Raw genomic sequence first — 27,652 nt, forward strand, 5'->3', positions numbered from 1 at the left:
AAATCTAAACATATATTTTAGAATAATATGCATGATCAACACATCATCTTATACCCTCCTTATGTCTTCTAACTGAATTTGTGAGCTGACAATTCGATAGGACTAAGTCCATGTAACTGGATTGGCCTAAGCTCACCATTAGTAGGAGGCAACCCTAGCTAAGAGCGCCTTTGCCTACTATAGACCACAGATTTCTCCCTATCCACAATTACTAGGGGTGTCAATGCTCAATCTACCGCTTATAGTACTAAAACTTTCAAACAATATAATATTGAGCACCAAGGCCTCCACGGTACCAGTGTACCATATGAATTTTCAAATAATGTCTTGATGAAATGCTAGAGTGAACTCCCACCCTCTCACATTGATCATGCCAAACATACTTAATACATCCAACATATATCATTTATCAAAATTTTTATTTTCATTTAAACTATAGAATTTCGCAAGGAATTATACATAAAATAGCATTTAGCTTTCCAAATACTAAAACTTTAAAAATAACTTTTCATTCCACTTTACATAACTACAAAATCATAATTTCATGTTATTACTAAGCTAATATTAAACCAAAACATTACATTTAAAACTACACATTACCATCCAAACACACAAAAAGGGAGATTAGACAATCTGATTACCTCAACCCTTTTGTCACTAGAAGGGTTACCATGATCAATCAACGACTTCACTCATATCCACTAGCATCGTAATGCTTGATCAAAGGTTAATCTACACAATTAAATTCTTAATTGTCAAATTCCCACACTAATCACCTCATTTATAATACAACTAGGGGTACCCATTATGCTCAAAACCTTAGCCCTAACAATCCTTCCAACACACTACATTAACCCTATTTAACATCCCAATACATAAACAATACCATTACATTACCCACATTGCTCTTAATCATCCAATTTCTATCTAGGATTCGTCTAAACCCTAACAAAAAATTCCAAATCTTTATCTAATCCATAAATATGGGTTTAGAGACTTGATTTAACTCCCAAGACCTTAACTAAGGCAATGGTTTCGGCCATTACCTAAGAAAAAATGAAATCATAGCCCCCAAAATACCCAAATTATTAGAAATACTCGCATAGAGGGGGAGAGAGAGAGAGGGAGAAGTGAAGAAAGCTTACCCAAAGTTAAATCTTGCTCTAAATGCTTCTAAAGTGTTCCCAAGGTCAAGCCCTAACACACATCGATCATCTACCATTGTCTCCTCACGATCTCTCTTTCCTACTTCTCATTTTTTATCTTATTTCACAATCTAATAAATGTAGAAATTTGGACATGCACCGCGGCATATGACTTGTTCACCGCAGCACATGGCACAAAGAACTCCGTACTCATTTTGAATTTCTTTTTGTGCCATGGCCCACTCGTACTTCAATTTAGCCTTCTTTTAAGGTTGTTCAAGGATCTATTAGCAATATTAGTCTCCTTAAAATATTATTAACTAAAAATTCACTTAATTTGACTAAAATATCCTTATAAATATTAGAAATCTCTAAAATTAAAATCTAAGATGTTACATGTGATTATTTGTCATATGATTATGTGAATATGGATTGAAAAGCTTAACATGACTTAGGGCTTTTCACTCCTTATGCTATTATAGTAAATTAACATTCAAAATCACATATCTATATACTTGACCTCATTCACAAAAACCACATTGAGGCTATACTAAAACTTTCCCAAGTCTACGCAGGCTCATGCAAATGAATATAGTTCAACTTATATAATTTATTCCTAATAGTGGCAAAATAAGTATTAAAACTACACAAAAGATGAAACTAAAGGCTTTACAAAATGAAGATCTACTTTCTAGTCTCTGCCACCTCCCCCTCCCTTTTACCCTTGTCATCTTCTAGACAAGCATTAACAAATGGGACCAAGATTTTACAATCTCAATAATGATGCAATTTAATTAAAGCTTATCAAAGTATGGCATTCAACAGTAAGTAAAGCATATAACTTTGTACTTGGCATTCTATGTGATAACAACAATGCATCAATAAGAAAAATTCACATGATCATATGCAACTACTCTCAAACCATGTTTTCCTCCTTCTCAAAGTATGAGGTGTTATAATTGCTCAACTCATTCCATCCCTTAAAGGACTTGATGATATTGAGCATTGTAATTTACACATAATTATATGACACATAATTATGTTACATATGCACCTCAAAAATCATCAATCTATATTCATATAATCATATGACACATAATTACACCAATAAGGACTTTTACATAATAGAACAAGTTTCACAGTTCAAGACATCAAGATAATTGATCATGCTTATACTTTTGTCACATACTTCATGGCAATACATAACAGCTAATAAATTGCAACACAATTATATACTAAAACCAAACTCTTGGTTACCTTAACTCTTTAGTTTACCACCCCTAAAAGTACAATTTGAATTTTGGGCAAGCTTTCCAGTATCACAAGCTCCACAAACAATTAATCTATATATTGAGATTAATAGACATAATTAATGACTAATTGTCATCAATTAACCTTTAATTGTGATTAAGATCTATTGCCCTCATTAAGCATCATTAACTAAAATCAACCCAATTTCTCACTTTCATTATCTTATTTAACCTCTAATGAACTAATTAAACATCATCAAACTAACTTCATTAGCTTAATCCAGCTTACATAGCATTAGGATTAAGCTTAAATCCCTCATGAATGACATTAACCATTGCCATTAACATAAACGCAAGACTAAAAGTAGAGATAACCATAATTATTCTTCGTTAGAGTCATTAGAATGGAGGGAACATGGCTACCCAAACAAACAGTACCTCTAAACCCAAAAACCTCTATGAAAATGTGCAGAAAAGAGAGGAGAATGAGAAAGAACACTTGCCCAAGGGTTAACAATCCCAAAAGACCTCCAAAACTTGAGCAAGATAAACCCTAGCAAAGCATCCTTCCTCTCATCTTGTCTACTCTCTCAAAACTCTTTCTTTTATGCAATTTTGAGTCACAAATTCCAGATTTTCTACCACAGCACATAGTGCCATTCACCATGGTGAACTGTCCAAAATGAGAACTCTATTAAAACCTAATAATTTGTGCCTAAAGTAGCCCAATAGTTCCTAGGACCCCATTCTAAGTCCCATGTAGGGTCCTATGAACCCAAATAACCACCCAATTACCCTAATTAATTCAATTAGGTCCTAGATTAATTAATTTTAATCATTCTTAAGATTAAATTTGGGATGTTATAGTGTCTTTTTGGTCTCTAGGATGTTTTCTTTATTGGTGTTCAAACCTCTCTTTGCTTTTGTTTGTCTGTTATTTTTGTGTTTTTTTCTGTTTTGGTTCTATTGTGCTCGTTGCCCTTTATTGTTTGGTTTTTTCTGGTTACTAATATATAGTGTTCTCTTTTGGCAAAAAAAAAAAAACTCTTAAATTTATGATTGTTTAAATCAATATTTATAATTAATTTTTTAAAAAATTTTGTTGCAGAACTAACTATCATAAATTCTTTATTTTGAGACTTTAATGATATTTTCCTATAAAAATTTTCCTTTTATGTAGAGAATTTAAGTGTAGGAGGGTACAAGTAAAAAGGAAAAATGAAAAATGAATTTTTAAATGAACGACACTCTATGTGGGACCAGCAATAACTTTTTTTTAATCACCTGCAAATCTATTTGGAGAAAATTTAGGTCCCGCTTATCCTTGCCCAAAGTGAAATGTTTGCATTATTTTTAATTATATTATGAAACGTTTGAAGCATAATTAATTATTATTATTCATATTGGATTTCATTTTTACCACTCAATAAGCCTCCTTCGTCTCCTCTCGTCCACTTTCTTTTCTTTTGTTTTGAATAAAAAAATTTAGGATTTAAAATTTTGTTACGTTTTTTCTTTCTAGAACTTAAATGTTTTGCTCCTTAAAACTTGGCATGAGCTTTTAAATTCTTCAAAATTTTCTCTTGTACCTTCCTAGTTTCTACTCGTCTTCAAAATCTTTGGGTTTTTCCTAAATCTTTGATGTTTTGCTCTTAAAACTTTGCACCCGATCTTCAAATCTTCAAAGTTTCATCTAATCTTTGAAGTTTGCCTTGTGGTCAATTCTTATCTAATTTGAAATTAATTTCACGCATATGTTATCCTTTTAAACTTAATCTAAAATTGGTCTTTATTATTTCTAATATCATTTATCTTCAGATTAACAGCTTATAATTTATGGGTTAAGTCTTAGACAAGTTTTATCTCTTTAACCATATTTGCCCATTATTTATAAACTTCATAGTTTTTTCAAATCTTCAAAGTTTTGGCTTCAATACTAATAATGTCAAACATTTATACGTTTTTACTTTAATCCTGAAACATGCTATCTAGCCAGCAAAACTTCTTTCCTCCATCTCTTTTTAGGAAATTTAGCATTGTCAGTGAAGTTAAACATTAGGCAAAGCATCCAACATTCACATTAATATGAAGCAAGTCACAATGAATAGATTCGTGAGTCTAACAAACTTTTGCTGTGAAGACATAATAAAAGGACCATTTATAAAGACCAAGGTAGAAAAGTTATAACTCATACCATTTCATTAATATCCTTCAACTACTCTTCCACACTTGTGTTTAATTTTTTGATAGCTTTATTGATTATATACCCACTATTCTAAGAGTTTCTTAAGAATTTGATCACTTTGTAATCACCTTGTTTTCATACACTTAATTAGAATAGAGCATCTTGATTTGGGAAAATCAAGTTGGTGATACATTACCTTTATAAGGTGGGATGTTTTAAACTTGTATAGTTTGGGTTGTATTGATGCATCCAAGAGCCCTGCCTTGGAAATTATAGTGAAAAATCTTAATGGATAAGCATGGGGACTAGACATAGGCAAATGGTTAACTGAATCAGGTTAAATTCTTTGTGTGATTTTCTCTTTTCTTAACTTTAACACTTACAATGATATTGTTCCTTCTCTTATCTCTTTAATTAAGTTTTATCTGTGAAAAATTTTATTAGCCCAATTTACCCCTTCTTGAGTATTTTCACAAACGCTCTACAACTTTTAACAATTACTCCATCCGTTTAAAAATGTAAGGCATTTTTAGTTTTTCAAGGTATAATCATTGTCTTTTTTCTGAAAGTGCCCCTATTGATAATGACTTTATATTTATTATAGGGTATTTAATAGAAGTAAATATGAAAAGATAGGGTTAGTTAGAAAGTAGATAACTATTTTATTGGGGGTAAAATTAAATTAAAAATGCCTTACATTTTTAAACGAAGGGAGTATAATTGTAAATAAATAGTAAAAGAACAAACATTTTGATTATGGACGATTTTTGAACTTGAAATTTAACAAAAATAAAATTTATATTTTAAAGTAAAAAGATTATATAAATATATCCAAAAATAAGTGTTATAAATTTTTAATTTTTTTAAAAATTACTTAAACATTTTGGTTTGATAAATTAATGTAAAACGATTTGAAAAAAATAAAACTCCCATGATGAATAAATAATATTATAGATATTTTACAAAATTTTCATTTATGTTTGTAAAATTATAATGCATGACATTAGGATATTTTCATATAAAGTTAATAATAAAGATACAATATTTCTATAATATTGTTAAATTATATTAATGATAATTAGTTCCCTAACTTTTTTTTAAAAAGGCTCTCAAACATCAACAATTGTAAAATTCAAGAGTCTCAAGATTTAATAAGACATTTATATTTTAAATGTAACTTTTTATTTGCAAGCAAGACTCATATTTATATTTTTCTAAATTAAATCAATTTTTCAAACATAAATATCATTGTCCATCATTTTAAAAAGGGGAAAATGATAGAAAAATTCATTTAAAATAGCTAATTGACATATTGGTCTCATGAAATAATATAATTCTCCTTAGGTCCCTTGGGATCTTTTAGTTATTAGAAAATCAAATGAAATAACCAAATAGCCCTCAAAGTAAATAAAAATTTCAATCCTCATTGAAGTAAAATTCCTGTGTGTTTAGGCTCTAATTCATGCTGTTCATGTTCTCATCGTCTCTACCTCGTGGTATTGGTCTATCTCCCTCTCCCTTTGCTTTTCCATCTTCTTCTCTTCTCCTCTCCTTGTTCTCATTCTGGTGTTCCTTTTTTTTTTTTAAGTTTCTGTACATAAGTTGTTTGTTTTGATTGGCTATTGCACGTGGGTATATATTAGCATGCAATCTTCCTCTATTGGGTCTACTGCACGTGAGTATATTTCCTCTTCTCCTTGAAATTTTCTCATCCCATATGTGATAATTGAAGTTGATGTGGGTTATTATGCGTGATTAAGGTCTTCATTTTCTCTTCATGCTTGAAGCTGAAAAACATGGGTATTAATGCTTACTCAACATAGATAAGTGATAGATGATAAATGATATATTATTTTTAGTTCTGTTGTAAATGCATAAACCAAAAGTTGTAAATAACAAATACAAAGTTATGAATATAAGAACAATAGTTGTTATTGAATAAAACATAACAGATATATGATCATGATGTTTAAAAAATAACCATGTTGATGAGTGACTATTTCATTATTTCATGTTGGCATGAGAAATGGCTTCTTCTTCTTCTAGTTTTGGAAAGGAACTATTTTGTTATTTCCACATAGGGGGACATGTTGTAAAAAATATTGAAGGTAAAATATAATATGATGGGGGGAGTGTAAGAGTGAAAATGATAAGAGAAGGGATGACATTTGAAGAATTCAGAATAATAATATCATCTTATTTTAGCATTGACATTAATTTGAGTAACATGAAATATACTGTGAAATATGATGAAATGACCCTTATAGACCTTGTTGATGATAGTGGAATTGCTAGCCTATTTGAGCATAATGTTGGAAGTAGTCATGTATATATAGGTTGTAAAGGAAATGGCAATAGAGAAACAACAATTGAGGAAGCACTAATGTAAGTTACTATATTTAATTCCTCTAAAGAAAGTTGTCATTTGCTACAGTATAGTTATTATTTTTAGTAACTGAAGTTGTAATACAAGTGTAAATGAGACATGAAGTTGCATGGATTGTGAATGCAAGATGAAGCAATTCTTGTTACTTTCAAATCCAAACTCTCATTCTCCTCCTATTCAAGATCATGATTTTGAACATGTAGCCTTTAAAAGCGAGGTAGAATATGTAACCTACCAAACTTGCGGAGAACTTCTAACATTACCATGTGGAGTAGAAAGTGCACCTACACTGATTCTTAGGCTTAGTTTTTCTAAGTGGAGGGATTTGTTGTCAAGTGTAGGACAAACCTTTTCCCATGCTAAAGCCTTTAGAAAAGAATTGTACAAATATAGCATTGCCCATAAGTTTTCATACAAATATAAGATCAATAGTACAAAGAAGATGAGAGTGATATGTGACATTGAAGGCTGCCCTTAGAAGATCACAGCATATACAGTAGGAAAAGAAACTTCATTTCTACGTGTGAAGAAATTTAAAAATAAGCACATATGTTATCCCAAGACAATTTGATTATTACCTGCAAGGGAAGTTCAAGTCTAACATCATGTATTGTACTTGAGGATGTGAGGTCTCATGTAGATAAACATCCTAATGACCTTAGGAGAGAGTTGCAAATAGAATATAGTGTCAATCTAACCTACTGATAAGCATACAGAGCCAAAGGGAAGGCATTGGAAGAGATCTATGTAGACCTGACAAATCTTATATGTTAATTACATAGATTTATGACTCGCTAGTGGAAATGGACCTAAAAATAGTTGCTAAGGAGGTGACAGCTGATAATAATAGGTTTGAGCGTGTCTTTATAGCTTATGGCTATTGTATAGCGGGGTTCATGTATGGTGCAAGACACATATTATACATAGATGGTAGTCATCTAACATTAGCACTAGCATTTAGACATAAAAATATTCCCAATGTGTACAACAAAAATAAAAACTTAAAGTTTTCATCCTCTACTCTAGATTTAATCAATGCCAATATTTTCTTATATGGCATTTCATAATATTTCCTTAACCTCAAGAATGCTTTGTCTTGGTCATCCACCTCTATTGACACCCTATTCCCACCAATGGGTAATCCCATCAATGTGTGAACATCTACTTTCATTTCTTTTGACTTCCCTTTAATGCAAAATTGACGGGTTAGTGGATCATATGAAGATATTAATTGAAAATAGATGTCTCGAGGGAGTGTTTTCCATTAGATATCAAGAAACACACCAAACCCAATGTTCTCTACCCTTGTTCTTATGTTCTCATTCCGTTTCATGAACTCCGCAAGTTCCATAAACTACCTCACAGAGCACCTTGTGTGAAAAGGAACCTTGTATTTATTTCCTCCATGTCTGTTAGATTTTAATTACCTAACCTTTTCAACATACTTGGCCTTTTCAGCCTTTGGCAACTCTTCCTACGCCTTTTAGTTCAAGTTTTATTCTATGTTTCAGTCTCATTTTCTTAAATTTATCTTCATTTTCCTTTAAAATGTCCTTCTTGAAAAGACTTAACGTATTCACAATTTTCCCTATCCTAAATTATATCCATGCAAAGAAAGCTTAAACATAATTACTGCATTAGAAAGAATATACATAACTTATTGCGAAAGTGCTTTCAGATCCAATCAATTACATATGCAGATCACATACATTTTTGACAAAATATATAACAATGCTCAACGAAGTAAGGACTGAGGTATAAAATTTCCATATGCAAAAACATAAGAGGTCAAAAATTATAATCAAAATAATGAAAAGACTTATCTTGCAGTTGACTTCAAACTAATCATAAAAAAATAATAAAAGTAATATTGAAATATATAAAAGTCTTAATAACAAAATCATCCAACTAATATTTATCTAAGCAAAGTCTCAAAAAATTACTTATCTTTTTAATGTCAAACAAACAAATTAAAAAAAGATAAATCATAAGCAAGTTTTTTACTTATGCCAATATAAGCCGGTTCACTTTTTAACCATTTTTAAACATTTTGGTCAATTCAACTGGCTGAATTGATCAAATACTCTCCTTTTCTTTTATAAATAAGATCACATTCAATAAGGATTACCAACTAGTTACTAATAAGGATGATTTCAATCTCACCATGCTTACTTGAAAAAATTCTGACTAATCACTATATCCCTCGTATCTTCCATTGCCCTTTTTACAATGACAATGAAGAAACAATGGATCACCTCTTCCTACATTGCCATTGGTCTACAATAGATTAGTTCTTTGGGCTTCTAAACATTAAAACTGATTACATCTTTATCTTTTAACAATTAGGTTAAAAAGTTGCTATCTAGAAATTAGAATACATAGACAAGGCAATTTCAAATTTTGGACAACATGACATGGTAGGAAAAAAGCATAGCACTCTATGAAACTGTATAGCAAAGTATTATCAACAGTTGATCCTAGATAAATTAGCTAACAATTGAAACTGGTGACAACATTCAAAGGCATTTGTTAACACTTGCATGAAACAGAGCCACAGATATCATCAACCCTAGCTATATGAGGTTGGGTAGATTTTGAAATGCATTTGTGTAGTTTCATTATTTTCTTTGTAATCCTAATATACTGATCCTTTTCTGATAATTTATTGATCCCATTTTCATTCAAAAAAAAAGAAATCGAAGGTTCAGCCCCACAATTCCACAATTACTGAAGTGAAGAAGATAAAAGAGGAAGAGTGGGAGGGAGGGAACCAGAGTCAAGTGAAACTGGGGAGAGAGGGAGAATGGCAATGACGACAATGAATCCATGAACCCACGATGGTAGAACCACTACTACCAATATTGAGAAGCTTGAAGTTGCTGGAGGTGAAGCGAGAATGACTGTCAGGCTGCAGCAACGCTGTGACAGCGAGACGACAATGGAGGCACACGCACCTGAGACACGTGAGGCCGGATGCACCGAAGATGACATGCAAGGACAGTCTAGACAAAGCATAGACGAGACACTAGGATAGGAGAAATGATGTTTTTTCTTTTAATTTGAACGAAGGGCAAAATCATCATTTTCTCAAATTTTTTAATGACAAAAACATCCCTTGAGACCCTAGGGGAATTATACCATTTTAAGGAACTCTATGTCAATTAGCTAATTTAAATGGACTTTACTATCATTTTTCATTTAAAAAATACATGACTGTTTCGGGAAAAAAAATACATGATACTATTGAGAAGCACATCTCAGCTTTCCTATGTGTGTCCCTTGACTCTGCTGTTTCCAGAGAATATATGTGAATGGTCTATATTTAATGACTTTTTAATTTTTATCTATATTTATTAAAATAAAAAATTTTATCAAATTTGTAAGAAATTCAATTAGCCTAATCATTAATCTGAATTGTCTAGATTTATATTACTCATATATTTAAATCATTTATTTAAATGTGGAAAAAAATAATCAATTTATATAAATTAAAAAATTAATATTAAATTAGATTGTTCATATTAAATCAATACTTTAATAGTGAACATATTTATTAAAATTTTTTATTTATTTTCATTTTAATAAATAAAAATTAAAATTAAAACATTAAATTTAGATTATTCTGATTAATCAGACAGCCCAGGGTAAGGCACATGCAGCAGAGGAGTGTTCCCCCCCCCCCCCCCCTGTTTTTGCCCTTTCGTTATTATATAGATTGGATTTGCCTAAATTTTATAAATAAATAAATAAATATAAAAACACCCCATTTTTCGTGAATTCCTTGTTCTGTTCCTTCCCCTGTCCCTCTTGTTGGCCCCACACGCGAACCACCATCGATCACTGTACAAGTACCCGCCAACTTCCACACCATCCATTCTCACTTTTCTTTTCACCAGCAATCAACGCTTAGCTTCTTCTTCATCTTTACTTTCATGTCATGCCTCAACGAACTAGTCCCCGCCGTATGTCAAATTCATTTTATTGCTGAAATGTAAATTTATAATTTTCTGTTTTATTCTTATAATTTTATAAAAAAATTATAATTATCTAAACAAATTTTACGATTAGCACTTATTATTTATTATACGTTAACAGTATAATAAATTAAAAATAATTTAATTATTTATATTAATTTATTAATAATATAAAAGCTCTTAAAAATTTTGGTATAATTATTCATTTTAGAAGATCGAGTTATTATTTATATAATTAAAAAAAATTAATTTTTTTTATAAATATATAAATATAAAAACACCCCATGTCACCGATTCCCTCCCTGTTTTGTTCCTTCCCCTGTCTCCCTTGTTGTCCCCACACGCGAACCATCATCTATCACTATATAAGTACCCTCTCCAACTTCTACACCTTCCATTCTAACTTTTCTTTTCACCAGCAAAACTAACCTTCTTCTTCTTCTTCTTCACTTGAGTTCATGCCTCAAAGAACTATTCGCCACCGTGCTCCGGCTACCTCCGGCCGGAGAAGTAAGCCTCCGCACCATCCATTCCATTCCCCCAATCGTCGGACTCCTCCGCGCTCCTCCAACAAGTCAAAGCCTCTGAAGATTCTGAAGCGGTGCTCATCGGCACCCTTACTTCTCTCCGATTCCTCCTCCATCGCCGCCGACGGAGATCACGATCTCGATTACGATTTCCGGCACGAAAGCATGCTTCTCCGGCCTCAAACTTTCTCTGCTGCCTTCGAGTCTTCTCCTTCCCTCTTACCTTCCTCCCCTCAGAATCACGAGGTATGTGTGGTCTCCAATTTTTTCCATTTATATTATTTTATGCATTTCTGCTTCAGTTTTATATTTTCTTATCCCTTTTTATTAAAAAACAAATTATAGGCCGACCAAGATGGGATCGGATTCTAGATTTATTTCTTAATCCAACTTCTTGACTTTTAGTTTACTTTTTAAGGATGACTTTTACTTAACTTCAAACCTAGCCTCTCACGCAATCGATGAGCTCGATGATTTTATAGGATTGGATTGGGACTCGGCTAAGGATGAATTTCATAAATGTTGACTTTATTATTATTTTTTTTACATTTATTAAAATAATTTTTTTTATAAATTTGACGATTTATTAGCTGTACAATTTAAATTTAATATGAGTTATTTAAATTTAATAGTAAAAATTAATAATAATTATAAAAGATTTAAATATTAAATCTAGTAAATAAATTTATTAAATTTCTTAATAAATAAAAGACATCAAATCTGAACTATAAGAGCTCCCTGAGAGGCTTCTCTCAGCTGAGTTAAGCCAAGTCCGATGGATTAATTGCTCTGTCTTGTCTTCTTTTTTCAATATAAACGGTAGAACAGAACATTGCTGGGCAACACAGGACATGTATGGTAACATAATTTGTCTTCATTGACAAGACGTTCGTTCCTTGATGAAGAAATGGTATCTAATACCTTCCTTAATTGACGCGGAAATGGTATACTCCGTTGGTTCCATAATTGAGCTGATTTTTGTATGGTCCCTTGAATATGGAAAGACTAGTAATGAAGATAACAGTGGTAGATTGATTTCTATATGTATTTAGGATGAACAAAGTGTAACAAACCCTTGAAGCTAGGCCATCAGGGAAGCATGTGTGTTATCAATTTGTTAGGAATGGAAATAGATCATCCAGAAAGGGGAGAGAACAAATGGCAAGGAAGAGGGGATGATGATAAAGGCATATTATGTATAAGATACTTTTAACCTGATCATGTAGATTAAAAAAGGTTATTAAAATTAGCTAAAAGTAATTGCAAATGTGATTAAAATTAATTGGAAGTCTTTTTGTAAAAAAATTCTATAAAAACTTCAAATTACCATTAATTAAAATTATTAACTTTAACTTTAAATTTTAAAGTAAAACTTAACATCTAAAATCCCTTTTAGTCATTAAAGATGTACAGAATGGAATGAATTAAAAAAGATAAAAGTAAAAATGAAATAATGAAGATGAATAGTAAATAACATTTTTAAAAGAGAGAGATAATTTAATTCATGAAGTTAGAAATCATTATTTATGAAATTTTTGAAAGATGTGATGATTTTTACATTTGTAATATATATAAATAAGTTTTATGACAAAAGTTATTTAGTTCATTTTTATGTTGATTTTGTTAATCAATTCCATTCCATTCTTTTTGAATCACTAAACGAGACATAAATGAATCAATTGGCTATATAGACAGTTTTGGAAGTAATTTGTTAATGCTTTGTCAAATTATATGAAATGTCTTATATTAACAGCCAAATAAATTTTTTAAAATATGTCTTATATTTAGGTCATTAAGATCCTTTGGAGTGAATATTAGTTGTTAAATTTAATTTTATCTTATACGAGACCTTTTACATTAACTCAAGCCCACTAACACACATTTAATTGTCCCTGATGATGCCTCTTGAAAGAGATTTTTTTTTTTTTTTGGGCCAAAATGAAAGAGAATTAAGTTAACATGTTGCATATGCAGGGGTTCAGAAAAGAAGCGAAAGTGGTGGTCAGTGTGACCGTTGACGGAAGTCCAGGGCCAATCCGAACCATGGTTAAACTAGGGTCAAGTGTGGACGACACAATAAAGCTTGTAGTTAACAAGTACAGTGATGAACGCAGAACGCCAAAGATTGATCCTAATGCTTCTGCTTCGTTCCAATTGTATGATTCCCATTTCAGCCTCCAAGGTAATTAAGAGAAATGCTAGCTCAAGCATTTGTTAGAAAACTAAGTAGCTATAATTACTCTTTCCAATGCCTATTATAAAAAACTTTTAATTATTTCATGAGAGTTGAGAGAGGCTGTTGAATTATTAACTTTCTTTGAAAATAAAATATACTTCTAATTTTAGTCTTGTTCAAATAATTTTTTTTAAAATTCACATTGTATTTTCTCTCATACTTGATGAGTTTAAGTAAAGTTAATATTGGAAAGACATAATTAATATCTCATAGTGTATCTTATACTCCTTTCAGTCCAAAATATAAATATTTTTTCTCAACTAATCCTGGTTTAAAATATAAACAACTTAGTACTTGTAAATTTTTTTTTGTTTTATCCCTTGTATTTGTTAATTTATATATATATATATATATACCTCTCACTCATCATAGAATGCATTGATAATTAGGAATAAGAGTTAAAAGGAAAAACAATATATATTTTTATAAAATTGAAGACTTTATTAGTATGTGAATTTTTTTAAAAAAAACTGCTTATATTTTAAACCAAAGGAGTATTAAAGATCAACAAATACATAGAAGGAGTACTTTGGACTCCAATAATTACCAAAAACTTGTTTTGTTATTGGTCAGGTTTGGACAAATCAGAGCTCATTGGGGATGTAGGTAGTAGAAGCTTTTATCTGAGGAAGAGTAACAATGAATCTCCTTCCGGTTCATTTCGTTTAGAGACTGTGACTGATCCATCCAAACAAGGCTCTGATCCATCCAAACAACCACCAACACATAATCCAATGTTGTTTCCTTGTTTCAAGATTAACAAATTTGTTAGAAGACTCTGCAGGATCTGGAAGATGGTGGTTTGCTCCAAATGAAGTAATTTCACTTACTTTTGATTAGATTACTTCAACTTTAATTAGTTTGGACTCAAGCAACCATTTTTTCTGTTGCTCGAGTATTTATTCTGATTCATTGCTTTTCTTTGGTTTTGAGTGAATGAGCTGTAAATAGATGGTAGGATATGAGGAATTGTGTTTCTTCTCAGTGGCAAGTCCTCAATTGCTTAAAATAATGATGCTTAGACTTGTAGCATTCAAAGTACTAAACGGAAAGTTCAAGAAAGCTTTGAGCTCATTGATGGTGCTCATCCTATTAGCTTCGAGAGAGGTATTTTAACAGTAGAAATGCACAGAAAATATTTTTATATTTGACATAATTTAGTCCTTTGAATAAATATATGTTTATAATTATTCTACACTTATTTCCGGCTTCTTAATTTTTGAACGAGAAAAGTATTGTTATCTTTCATACTAAAGTTACTTACATATGTAATTCAATTTAAAATAAGCTATTATAAATTTTTTTTGAAAAAATAAAATATTATAAAGATACGTACGTATATAATTCAAGATTTCAAAGACATTCTTTTCTAAAAAGGGACTTCTTTTGATTTAAAAAAAAGGTAAAAAAAAGATTCTCTTATAAAAAAAAAGGGCAAAAAAGAAAACTCTGAATAATTAGCATCTTTACTTCCCCTTTCTGGTAACTTTAGGATTAAGCAATTTGGAGTATTTTTCTCCCGTTGAAAATAGAAGTTTTTTTTTTTAAGTAAATCATTAAAAAATAAGTTTTTTTTTTCCTTACAATTAGAAGGAAGTGTACAAATAAGATGTTAAAAATTAGATTGGTCATTAGATAAGTCAAGAAGCTTTGATTTAAAGGTTAATAATCAGAATTGTTATTGAATTGTAGCAAGACTGATAATTAACAAATCATTTTATCGAATTGATTAAAACATTATTCAACAATTTACTAATTTAACCAACTGAATTGACTCGTGTTTTAATATTACGTGTACAATAATGGATTTGATGCACTTTTTGAATGGAGGGCACCATGCACATTCCTTAATATTAATTAACTAACATACTATACATTTTTAAAGGATGATGTATAAGAAATACTACTAGATAAAATGGGAGGTTTTATTGATAAAATGACAATAATAAAACTTGTTACATAAAGAGCGAATGTGATCATTAATTTTTTTTGGCCTAAAATCATGATAATTAATTTTACCAGGAAGACAAACCACACAAAAGACATTAAATGCATATTTGTAAGCAGTTAACCGGGTAGCTTTTAACGTGAAATCGAAACACATTAAAAAAAAAAAAAACTTCAATAATTTCTTCTGAGTTTAGTCAAGCAAGCACCTGCAAATGCCAAACGGACCGTGTACTATAGTTTTAAACAATATTATTGATATTGATTAATTTAAATTTGTGCATTATCTAGCCAAACAAGGAATAGCTCTAATAACATGCCGTGATTTTTTTAATTAACAAGATCACCAGATATGGATTGGGCCAACTCAATTTGGGCCAATTTTATTTTAAAATTTTGCTTTCTTCTGCTATCACCAAATATGAATTGGACTAACATGATTGATCTTATGCCCCCAGTCTCTCTAAGTTTTTGCTGGAGGTTAAAAATGTATATATAGATGAGTTCATTGGCTCGGGGCAAAAAAGGAAAGAAAGATGGGTTCATATTTTATAAGACATGCATCAAAGTAATCAAAATTGTGAATTTAAGTAAACCCATAATAACCACGTTAACTCATAATATAATCTCATATCATAAATTTGTAAGAGTCAACTTCTAACAATTAATATTATTAAAATAAATAATAACATTCAAAACATAATATTTTAAGAATCAATTTTACCTAAATATTATCAAAATTATAATAATTAAAAAAATACACACACATATATATCATAATTCATAATTATGAATATAAAATTAGCAATAAGTTCTTAAAACAAAGCCATTCAACCTAAATGCTTGTAGGGGGGAGTCATTCAATCTAAACAATAATAAAGCATGTGAATCTATATTTAACAAAAATCTTCAAATTCTTCATCAACATCATCATCTCCATCTATGTCACCACCATTATGATTATGATTATCAATATTTAAATCAATTCTTCAATTAACTCAAAAATGATCATCAAGCTCTACCACTCTCATGAATAGAATTATTAATATTCTTAGTGTTGGGTTATCCATCTTTGGTGAGTCAAGCCCAAAGATAAGCCCACATTATGAAATGGGGCCTTATCAAAATATTGAGAAGGTTTGGGTTATTATGTGCAATAAAACAGGGCACATGAGTGTCTTATTTCCTCATTGTTTTTTGAATTATGTGAGGGAATGATTTTTCCCACTAGAAGTTATGTGTATGTGTGGGAGTTATATGAGGGATGAGTTAACCATCACTTTGGACATCACAAACAGAAGCATTGTAACCATTTTATCTCTTCTCTCCTCTTGCTGTGAACCATAGATAGAGTTAGTGTAACTCTATTCATTTGCATAGAGTATTATCTAGTACACAAACAGATATGTTTTCAGACTCTATAAACTTACATTGGTATCAAAGATGTATTAAATAGTGAGATGTGTTTCTATGACTAAAGAAAGATATGATTTGTTTATAAACATTACATGCAAATCTACTATTCTTTTATGTTTTTTCTTTTATTGTATAATTGTTTTCTATCTCTGATCCATTTTTACATTTTTGTTTTTGAGTTATATTTCTTGGGTTATATAAGTTATATATGTTGATACCTATTAGCTGCTTACATTGTGCTTATGTATAACTCTGGTAATGTTAAACTGTATAATGGAAACTAAAACTTGGGTATATGAAAACAACATTTTTAGAGAAAATGGAAGCCATAAATGTGTAGAGTACTAAAAGAAGAAGAAGAAGAAGAAAACAACATCAAGAATGCGTAAAATAGCCGTCGGATGGTAGAGATATGGCTCTTCAAAGTTTTGGGTCCGATAACCTGACCCGATAGAGAATCGAGTCAATGTGACCCAACGAGAGGTTGAAGATGATTGAAATGATGTCATTTAAGTCCTCTTAAAAAACAACTTTGGTTTTAGGCCTTACGCCATTTTGGGGTGAAATAAAAAAAATTGCACTGTTAAAAAAATCAAGCTATGAAAAAAAGGCTTATGTTAAAAAAAAGGGTTGTGTCAATGATATAGACTGCTCAAGCCAAGTCAATAGCCCGATCAACCATTTAAATAAAATACTAATATATTATTTAAAATTAAAAAAAGGAAAAGTGTCAAGTGGCAAGTCGAACTAATGGAGGACCTAATGGACACATAGACCACACTAATAGAAAGGTCTTGGTGAGTGGATTTCAAAATGCCAACATGTATTGTTGTTCAATCCCTCTAAGGTAGCCTTGTTTGGTACATGCTTTATCATTGAGATAGGGTGAATATGGTATACTTTCCTATTTTTCTAGAATTTTTGATCTAGACTCATTATAGAGGCTTATGGAGCATCCAATTAAGACACAGTTTGTTCCTAAAAATCTATAAATTTGAGATCTATAGTTTGATATGTAATATGCTTATTTTTAGGAACATGTGGATCAATTTAAGAGACTTTGAGTTCTTATATAAGTGAATTTTAATTATTTAAAATCATAAAAATAATTATAATTATTCAAATTATTTATCATATCGGTAAATATGAATTGTGAGTCCACTAGAAGCATTGAAATGTTGGAGAATGTCTCTCTAAAATTATTTATCCTAGGCAACAGGTATTTGTTATTCACAGTCATCTTGTTCAACTACCTATAACCTATGCAAAGCCCTATATTGCTATCATTCTTCTTAATAACCAATACGAGTGAACCCTAAGGTGACACACATTGTCAGATAAACCCTTTTTCCAATAAATCTTCAAGTCATTTCTTAAGTTTTGCCAACTTCGATGGAGAAATATGATGAGAAGCATTTGAGATTGGCTTAGTTCCTGGTACCAAATCAATTGAGAACTCTACTTCCTGCTCAAGTGGCAATCTAGACATCTCTTTAAAGAAAACCTCATGAAATTCATTCATCACCCCTATCTTGTCAATACTTTTACCATACATGCCTTGCACAAAAAAGAATACCTTAAATGCTTGACAACCCTATTAAATACACTGCTTTACTTGTACTACAGATAAAAATTTTGATTGACTAGGAGTTATTGCAGGTGCCATATATACAAGTAGAGATATCATCTTCAAAGCATAATCTAGGGTTACATTATTTGATCACAACTAGTCCATACCCACTATTACATCAATTCCTTTTATGGGCAAGCATATCAAATCTACAGTAGTGACCTACTTTCAAACTTAAGCTCAACACTTGAAAAATCCTGGTAAGTCTTTATAGACGCTCCCACGGGCATAAATACATTTATCATAGAAGGAAATTTATGAGCAAGTAGTTTTAATATCAGCACACAATAATTTGAGATATAAGAATGAGTAGCACCCAAGTCAAACAAAGCATTAATGTCTTGTCCATGAAGAGCAATTTCATCTCAAATCAAAGTTAGAGACGCACTAACCTCCTTCTAAGTCAAAGTGAACACCCTTTCAAGAATAATGAATCCCTGCTCAAATGCACCTAATCTACTCTCCTCACAATGCTTGGAAATATGGCTTATCTTGCCATATTTAAAGCACATCCAATACTTAACCATGTGGTGCCTACTGCATTTAGTGTATTGTGGGCTCCTGGTAGTGATGATAGTAGAAGCAGGCATAGCTGATGCCTAGTAAGATGACTATGGACCTCCAAAACTATTCTTCAATCCCCTATTCTTTTGGAAAGAACCCTGAGATTGAGACCCCTTATAGAAAGTCTTCTTTTTTCTAAAGCTCCCAGAATTATTGAAGCTAAATCCAAATTTCTTGCTAACTTCACCAGTAAGGCAAGCAATTGTGAAAACCTCCCTTGACTATCCCTTCTTCTCTCAACCTTTCTACATCTTCTTATAGAAATCCTCAACTTGTTACACATCTCATTGAAAGATGTGATTCCCAATAAGCCCAGCTATTATAGATATTCTGATCACCTCTTCTCTAAAAGTCTCTCTGCCTTCCACTTAGTGGTATTTGTCTCTTAGAGATAGGTGGACTATTTTGTCAGCTAATTAAACTTAGCAATGAATGTTTTCTCATTCATGTTTCCTTTCTTTAGTTAGTGAAACTCTACCTCCTTCTCAGCTTTAAAGGCAATCTAGAAATTACAGCTAAAAAATCTTTGCTTGAATTCATCTCAAGTCAAATGGGACCCAGCTATTAGTCTAACCAACTTCCACCAATGCCTAGCCTCCTTTATAAACAACAAAAAGGCTAAGGTTAACTTCTACTCTGATGAACAAGGAACTACCTTGAAGATAGTCTTGAGGCTTTCAATCCAATTTTCTGATTCTCTTTCCTTCATACTCCTATTAAATGTAGGCAAATTGAATCGGGAAAAACTCTTCCATGCTCGATCAATTAGATCCCAGATTGCTTGGGTGTACTCTCTTCATATGTTTTCTCTTCTTCAAACATCCGGTCCTCATTCCTTACATTTTCAATAGTCTTGTTACTCTCTCTATAAGCTCTATCATTTTGTCGTGTACCTTGCTCCCTCATAATGTTGCAGATTTCCCTTATCAATTCCTTCATTTTTATAAGTAAAGCCTCATTATCTTAAGGCTCAGGCTTAGGCTATTCTAGGTTCACTAGTTCTAGTATAGGAATGTGATTTTTTAGTAGAACATTTGTGTTCTCAAGATGACTACTAACAATGGTAGATCTTGCATATTATCTTCTTGCCATTCTCCTTTTTTAAGGCTAGAAGTAATCATAACATCCTCAAATTTTAAAACTTTGAATTTAAAGTTTTAACAAGAGCAAAATAGTAAATTTGAGCATTTATTGAACAAATGATGTTTTCATACTACTAATGAGTTTATTGAACCTTTAGACAGCTAATGATCTAGTTTGGTATTCAGGGAGATCATGCATCAAATGAGGCTTAAAATTAACCTAAGCCTCATTGTGCCATCCACAATGACAGACGCACCATGCTACAGAGGATGTGCAAAAATATGATTTTATCATATGCTTGTGCGCATAAAAAAGAGAGGGAGAAAGAAGAGAGGATGAGAAAGGTGATAGAAGAAAACCTTTCTTCTATTAAGGTTCTACTTTTGGATCAATTTGGAGGCATTCTAAGCTAGCTACACCTTTAGGTAAGTTTCTTGTCCACTCTCTTCTCTCTCTATTTGAATTTTTTGAGATATTAGGTAGGTTTAGATGTCAATTTTGTCTCTCCCTTAGGTTATAACTGAACCCATTGTGTTCTTTGGGTCTATAGGGAGTTAATTTAAGCTTCTACACTTAGGTTTGGTGATAATATAGTGATTTGAAATTTTGAACTAGGATTTGGATAAACTTTAAACTTAAAATTGAGTTTTAGGAACAATGTGGATGGAAATTTAGTGTTATTTAAGTTTATGAATGCTAATTAAAGTTGCTGAAATATATTGGGTGTGTTGATTATGTTAGAGAAGGAAATTTAGGATAGTATGGGTACCCAAATTTAGGCTAAAATGGTGTTTATTGAATTTGTAAATTGATAATTAGAATTTAATCTTGTAGATTAGATATTGATTGGACTCTTTTGAGCTAGCAGAAGCTAAAGGAGTTGTTAATTATTATGGTAACCCCTTTTGTGACAAGAAATTGAGGTAACTAGATAATTTAATCTCTTTACTTTTGTGTTTGGATAGTTATGAGTTTGTGAAAATATACATATTTACAAGTGAAGGCTTCAATAAGGGCAAAGGGAAGGAGGATACTGCTAAGAATTAAGAGAGCTATCTTATATAGTAGCTCCCTTTTTGATATTTGTGTAACAAAGAATATATATATGTTATGCAAACTTAAAACATATATTGTTTTGGTGTACTTGCATGATGATATTATACTATTTTAGAGTATCTTAGCTTATATGGTTGTATTTATGATGGAAATTGTTATAAGAGGCCAAAATACTAGTGTAAGTGTCATTATTATGTTAATTTTATGTTTATGGGTGGCCATAGAATTATGATATTGAATTATGTTTCTTACATCTTGATCAATGTTAAATCAGGGTTTTGATAGCTAATTTGTGTTTGAGATGCATGTGTATAAGTTTAAATGCTCTATTAGATGCTTTATGGTCCATGTGAGTTGATTTAAGTTATTCCTAGGCTATTGAAATTTGGTTTGTGGTTTTGAACACTTTTAATTGTGTTTTGCAATGAAAAAGTAACTCCTTACAATTAGGGTGTCCAGTTTTTAAATGGCAAGTTATTTTGTTATGAAACTAGTGTCAGCATGATACCTGCCACAAATATTGCATTAGGGCAACCTTCCAACATCAGTGTCGGCACTGGAATATTGAACGCTTGCCTTGTAGACTATGGAGGCCCAATTCTCACACCTCCACTCCTCTGAACTAATCCCCTATGAATTAAATGATATTGGGACCCTTTGACAAAATCCTTTCTTCCAAAGGAATTAAAACCGCCCAAACTATACCTAAGCTTCTTTTAAATTCCACTTGTCAGACCCAAAGAAGATGAGAATCTTTCCAAACTATCTTGTCTCCTCTCAGCTTCAGCCTCTCTACCTTTCCTGGTTGCTACTTTTAACTTGTGACACATATCCTCGTATGTCATCACATCGGACAGGGTAATCTACTGTTGATACTCAGGTCTCATTTTTTCTAACAGCCTCTCTGCTTTTCACTTGGTGTCATTATTGTGCTAGAGGTATATGGAGTAAATAGATAAATCATTGAGCCTCCTGATAGACCCCTCCTCATCCATATCTCCCTTCCTGAATGCATGAAATTTTCTCTCTTTCTCTTTTCTGAAAGAAACTAGGAAATACTAGTCAAAGAAAATCTTCTTAAATTCTTCCCAAGTCAAACAATTACTATTGGTCGGTCTCACAGATTCCCACCACCTCTTTGTAGCTCTAACTAATTATACTGTAGCCAAAATAACTTTTTGTTCAAACTTATAAACCACCACTTCAAAGATGGTCTCAATCACTCAATCCACAACTTTGCTTCCCCCTCTTTCATTCTTCCATCAAAAGTTGGTGGGTTGAATCAGATGAAAGTCTTCTAGGCTTGATTTATTGATAGATCAGCACCAGGAACCTTTTGTCTACTACTCAAACCCTAAGATGGTCTAAGCCTATTCTGTGCTTCCTCCTATACCAGTATTTTGAGCTTCAACTCTCTCTTCTTGCTTTCTACCTCTTAGAATTGCATCATGATTTTGGATTGTCTATCTAATATCTACCATCATGTTTTTAAGATCTTCTAATATCTCATCTCTTCTATCTATTAGTTGTCGAGAAAATGGTTGAACTTCTATCTCTTGCTTCTCTTCATTAACCCATCTAGAATAGGCACTTCTAGCATGAGTACCTCTCCTCATGATAAAATACCTTTCTCCCCTCCTAAGGACGAAAAAAAACAAGTAAAAGTGAGCATCAAGGAAAGAGTTTTGTAATAAACATGGATAAGTTGCCATATCTATAATGAATGCAACAAATAATTAAACAATTAGGTCTCGAAACTTGAGAAACTAATACCAAACTGTAACCTCTCCCAATATCCACATGATATTAGGGGGGGTTAACTTAATCACCTCATATAAAACCAAACTGTACTTAAAAAATTTGTTTGAAAAGCTTGGGACGCAGGATATTTTTTTATAAATCGACAAAATTCTTAACATTTTAAAGCAAAGTAAAGCATAGCATAGTGGAAGACAACTCATGCATTCATTAGAATCAATACACACCTTTAAAGTGAAGAAATAAAGTTTGAAAATAAGGCATACGCTGCAGTGTGCACCACATTGGCTGCGATATGTGACACAGAGCCATAAGCACCCTTTTTCTTTATGCCATGCAACATAACATGACACATAATGTGCTACAGCATATATGATAGTTCGTAAACCAAACTTTTAGCGTGTGCCGTTTCCACATATGATGTTCAATTAGATTGATTCAAGCACCCACAAGAAGATTATTTTATAAACTAACTAATGAGATATGTTTGGACACAATCCAATGGTTCGATCACAATTTAGACATCAAGGAAAAAAGTTACTTTTTTAAATATTTAGGTGCGCCAAAGTGTTCAAATTGATCTCTTTGTTTCATTAGACCACTACAGGCCTAGAACCAAGTCCAAAACTTTATACGCCTGATTGAATACAATTTATATCATATGCTCATACAAATCAAAATTTGGCCGCTCAATAGCCCATTTCCATAAATATGAACTTTTCCAAAATATCACTACAATACAATATTTAGGCTAAAATCCAATTCATTTACCACACATTCGCCACTAACATATTCATAATATGTTCACAACTTAGTTCTTGCTTCTCATTTCACCATATAGTTACACATATAGGCTAAGATTTATAAAAATCACTAAAAATCTCAACAATTCACAATTTTAAACATGCATACAAATCCTATAGCAATTTTTATATACACATCCATGAAAGTTTAGGTTCATTACACAAAACTCAAGAATTGCATGGCTTATCAATACTAAGCCAACTCTGAATCTTTCCATTTGCCGGCTTACTAACTTGACTTGTAAAAATGTAACCATAGGATGAGATAATAATCTTTGTAATAAAATAACTCTCTATTATCAATTATCATATGTAACTATAAGCAAGTATAGTATACTATACAATTAAACAAAGCATGTATCATGGATGTTACCTCAAATCACTACATCAATATAATATTTTACCACTAATCACCACTTTCATAAGATCATATTTCACCACTATTCATCACATCCATAAGCATGATCGCTACCATCCAAACCTCTAAATTATCCCAATTCAAAATCATAGGCTTTCCTTAGACCAACGCACATGCTCATTGGCCCTGAGTGGTAGAATGACCTAGCCAAAGTTGTTCTGTCGTACTTCCAAACTATGGTTTACCCCATTACACATAATAAGGTATCATTGGCTCTAATATGTGATCATAGATACTAAGGGCTCAAATCTCTAATATTGCACCTCAATAGGCACTAAGGAGATAATTTCCAACACCGTATCTCAAAAGGTACTGAGGAGATAGAATTCTCTAACACCACACCCTGTTAGGTGCTAAGGAAAATAATGCCATATGGTCTTTCACTACTTCTCCCTACAGGTGACCTCCCACCCTTATGATCATGATTTTGTATAAGCCATATATTCACATATATAGAAATGTATATATATATATATATATATATAAACCCTTTATAAAGTTACAAAATCATGCAATTAATAAACTCAATTCTTTTAAAATCACTTTCATGCACTGAACATTCATTTAACACGTATGCACATTTTAAAATATTTCCATGTAATAATATTCATACTTCCAAATAGTTATAATAGATAATCAACTAAAGGAAGTTATTCGGTTATCTCAACCCTTCTGTTATAAGAAAAGTTACTCGTGGATTCAACAACCACTAATGCATCTTTACAAGTCTATTTTCTCTCTACATGTGAAATATGTCAATTTACACATAATTGGCACTATTAGTCAATTAATAAAATTGACCTAAAACACTGAATTATTACTTAAAGCTATAACTAGCTATTCATTCCTTTTCACTTATGCAAGCTAGGTCTATCACTACTCAATGATCACTTTCTATCACTTCTAGTGATCCCATTCCATATTTACTAAATTTCCACCCCTTTTTATCATTGATTTAGGGCTAAATTTAAGCTTGCAGCTTCAAAGCTTTATCGTTCAACTCCAAATCAGTTACAAAGTCTTCATTTAACTCCTAAAAACTTTTTTATTACCAAAGGGTAAAAAATTAACCTCTTAAATTTCCTCAATTCAATTTCTCTATAACTTATATTAAGAAAAATTATAATAGAATCAAAGTTAAAAGATGTACAAAGCTTACTCGATAGGCTATCAGTCGAAAACTTCTCCTGATGCCTCAAATACTCTTGCCCTAGTAGAGGAATGCCTTTCTCTTCACTCCTTTCATGCTTTCTTCTCATACCTCCTTTATTTCTTAAGATGACCATGATAAAATCAGCAATTTTTTGTGCCATGCGCCATGGTGCATACAGCTTGTGCCACGGCACATGGCATAGTAAGGCATAAAAAATCCTCACCGCTCGCATATGCTAAAATCCTCACCGCGTGCATATGCTTTATCCCAAAATACAGTTCTTCTACTCATATATGTTCATTCAACACTCCAATGAGTCAGAATACCATTCTTTTATCTATATTTCTAATCATTTACTAATTACTAATTCACCTCTAATTAATAACTAATTACAAGATTAGAAAATCAAGATGTTACAAAAAATACTATCACCAAAATCAATCATAAGATCCTCTAAGACTATTAAGTCTTGGATTAAAAGACCTTGCTCTAATATCAAATATTAGATAAGACTAGCACTTAAGAGAGGGGTGAATTAGGTGTTTAAAAGATTTTTTCAACCAGAAAGATGAAGAACATATAACAAACTTTTAACGTAGAAAACCCTTGAAAGCTAGGAAGAATAAGAGTTGAAAAGCTTGATACAAGAGATTTATCCTAATTCGGCCTAACCACTTAGCTTATGTGTCCTCAAGATCACCCTTAAGATTTTTCACTAAAATCAAAAGCTTAAATAGGTGTTTGCTACCACAGTAAAACACACAAGATTACACCACTCTTGATTTTACAATACTAATAGGCTATTACAAGATACTTAAAAAATCTCTTCCTAAGATTTTAAATCAATAAATGAAAAAGCTTTTCACAATAATAACTCTTCAAAAGTGTAAATGTAATAGCAATAAAAGCTTATAAACTTTTAATTTTTTTTTCACAAAGTTGACATAGTATATGTAAAAATTGAATGCAAGTCACTTATCGTTCAATGAATATGTTACCCACTCACTTAAATGAGATCCTATATATAGTTTAGGATGTTTAAGATGATTTGGAATACTTAGGAAAAGGATTATAACCATTGACAACATGTAAAAGTGAATAATACTAGAAAAAAGTAATTTATCTGCATTCAGCATTAAATGCTTGTTAGAGTCCAAGTCAAGCATAATATGGAAGGGTGTCGCCATGGAATGACACTATGGCTTAAGGCTCTTGTTCACTTTAGTTAAACCAAGTGTGATGCTATAATAGGCTCTAGTGTGTTTTGAAAGGTAGAAGTACCTAACTTTTTTGTGAGCCAAAACAAGCGTAGGTAAATAATGGGATCAAGTGTGAATGGAATGCAAAAGCACCTAGTTTCTCTATTGGCTAAAACACGCTTGACTTACTTTTGAAACAAACTTGATTTGGCTTGTTCATTCTAAGACTCTAAGTTAGGCTTGAAAGTTTCTAATTGTAAAACCCTTTCAAGTGTGATTCAATCCAATCATGCTTGAATTGCAACTAAATCACACTTCAAGTTGATACACATAAACAATTCAAGCATAGATATTAAATGTAACATCCTCAATTTTAAATCTAGATTAATTAAGTTTAAATAGATTAATTAAGTGTATTTATGAGGTATGTGGCCAGAGAGACCTAATAGGTGTGCTTGGTCTCAATTTCAGTTCTAAACGCAGGTCTGAAGGAGAATCAGGTCACCCAAGAATAGAAGAGGAAGAATTTTTAAAGGAAGTGATTCTGTGCTACGTACCACAGCTTGTGGTTTGTCCGCCACGGCGCATGCATGACAACACGCCTGGAAGAGGCTCTTTATGCCATGCACTGTAGCGTATTGTGCGTCTACTGCAGCATATGGTTAAAATTTTGCAATATTAAGTTGCGAACCTGAAGTAGAAGAGAAGAGAAAACAAAGGGAACCGAGAGAGTGATGAAAGAGCTAAGATAGGGCTTGAAAAAACTAATTATTGGAGTAAATTGGAACTCATAAACACTAAAGATAAGCTTCCTTGCTTAAATCTTCCTCTCTTCTTCCATTTTCTTAACGGTAGAGGTCAGGATTTGATTGTTAATAGTGATTTTCGATCCATAGAAGTTATGGATCCGAACCCATTGACT

At 31.8% G+C, this 27,652-nt stretch overlaps 1 protein-coding gene across 1 annotated transcript; it reads left to right on the plus strand.

Annotated features, from left to right (window-relative positions):
- Nucleotides 1-11,331: 11,331 nt before the first annotated feature.
- Nucleotides 11,332-14,765, plus strand: LOC129311818 (uncharacterized protein At4g22758). Its single transcript, XM_054954292.1, has 3 exons — nt 11,332-11,713; nt 13,442-13,649; nt 14,277-14,765. The coding sequence occupies exons 1-3, from the start codon at nt 11,399-11,401 to the stop codon at nt 14,516-14,518; spliced, it is 765 nt and encodes a 254-aa protein (XP_054810267.1). The 5' UTR covers nt 11,332-11,398; the 3' UTR covers nt 14,519-14,765.
- The last annotated feature ends 12,887 nt before the right edge of the window (nt 14,766-27,652 follow it).

Source organism: Prosopis cineraria, unplaced genomic scaffold (assembly GCF_029017545.1).
Source record: "Prosopis cineraria cultivar Desert tree isolate PC_DT_omini unplaced genomic scaffold, ASM2901754v1 PC5, whole genome shotgun sequence".
Classification (NCBI taxonomy): Eukaryota; Viridiplantae; Streptophyta; class Magnoliopsida; order Fabales; family Fabaceae; genus Prosopis; species Prosopis cineraria.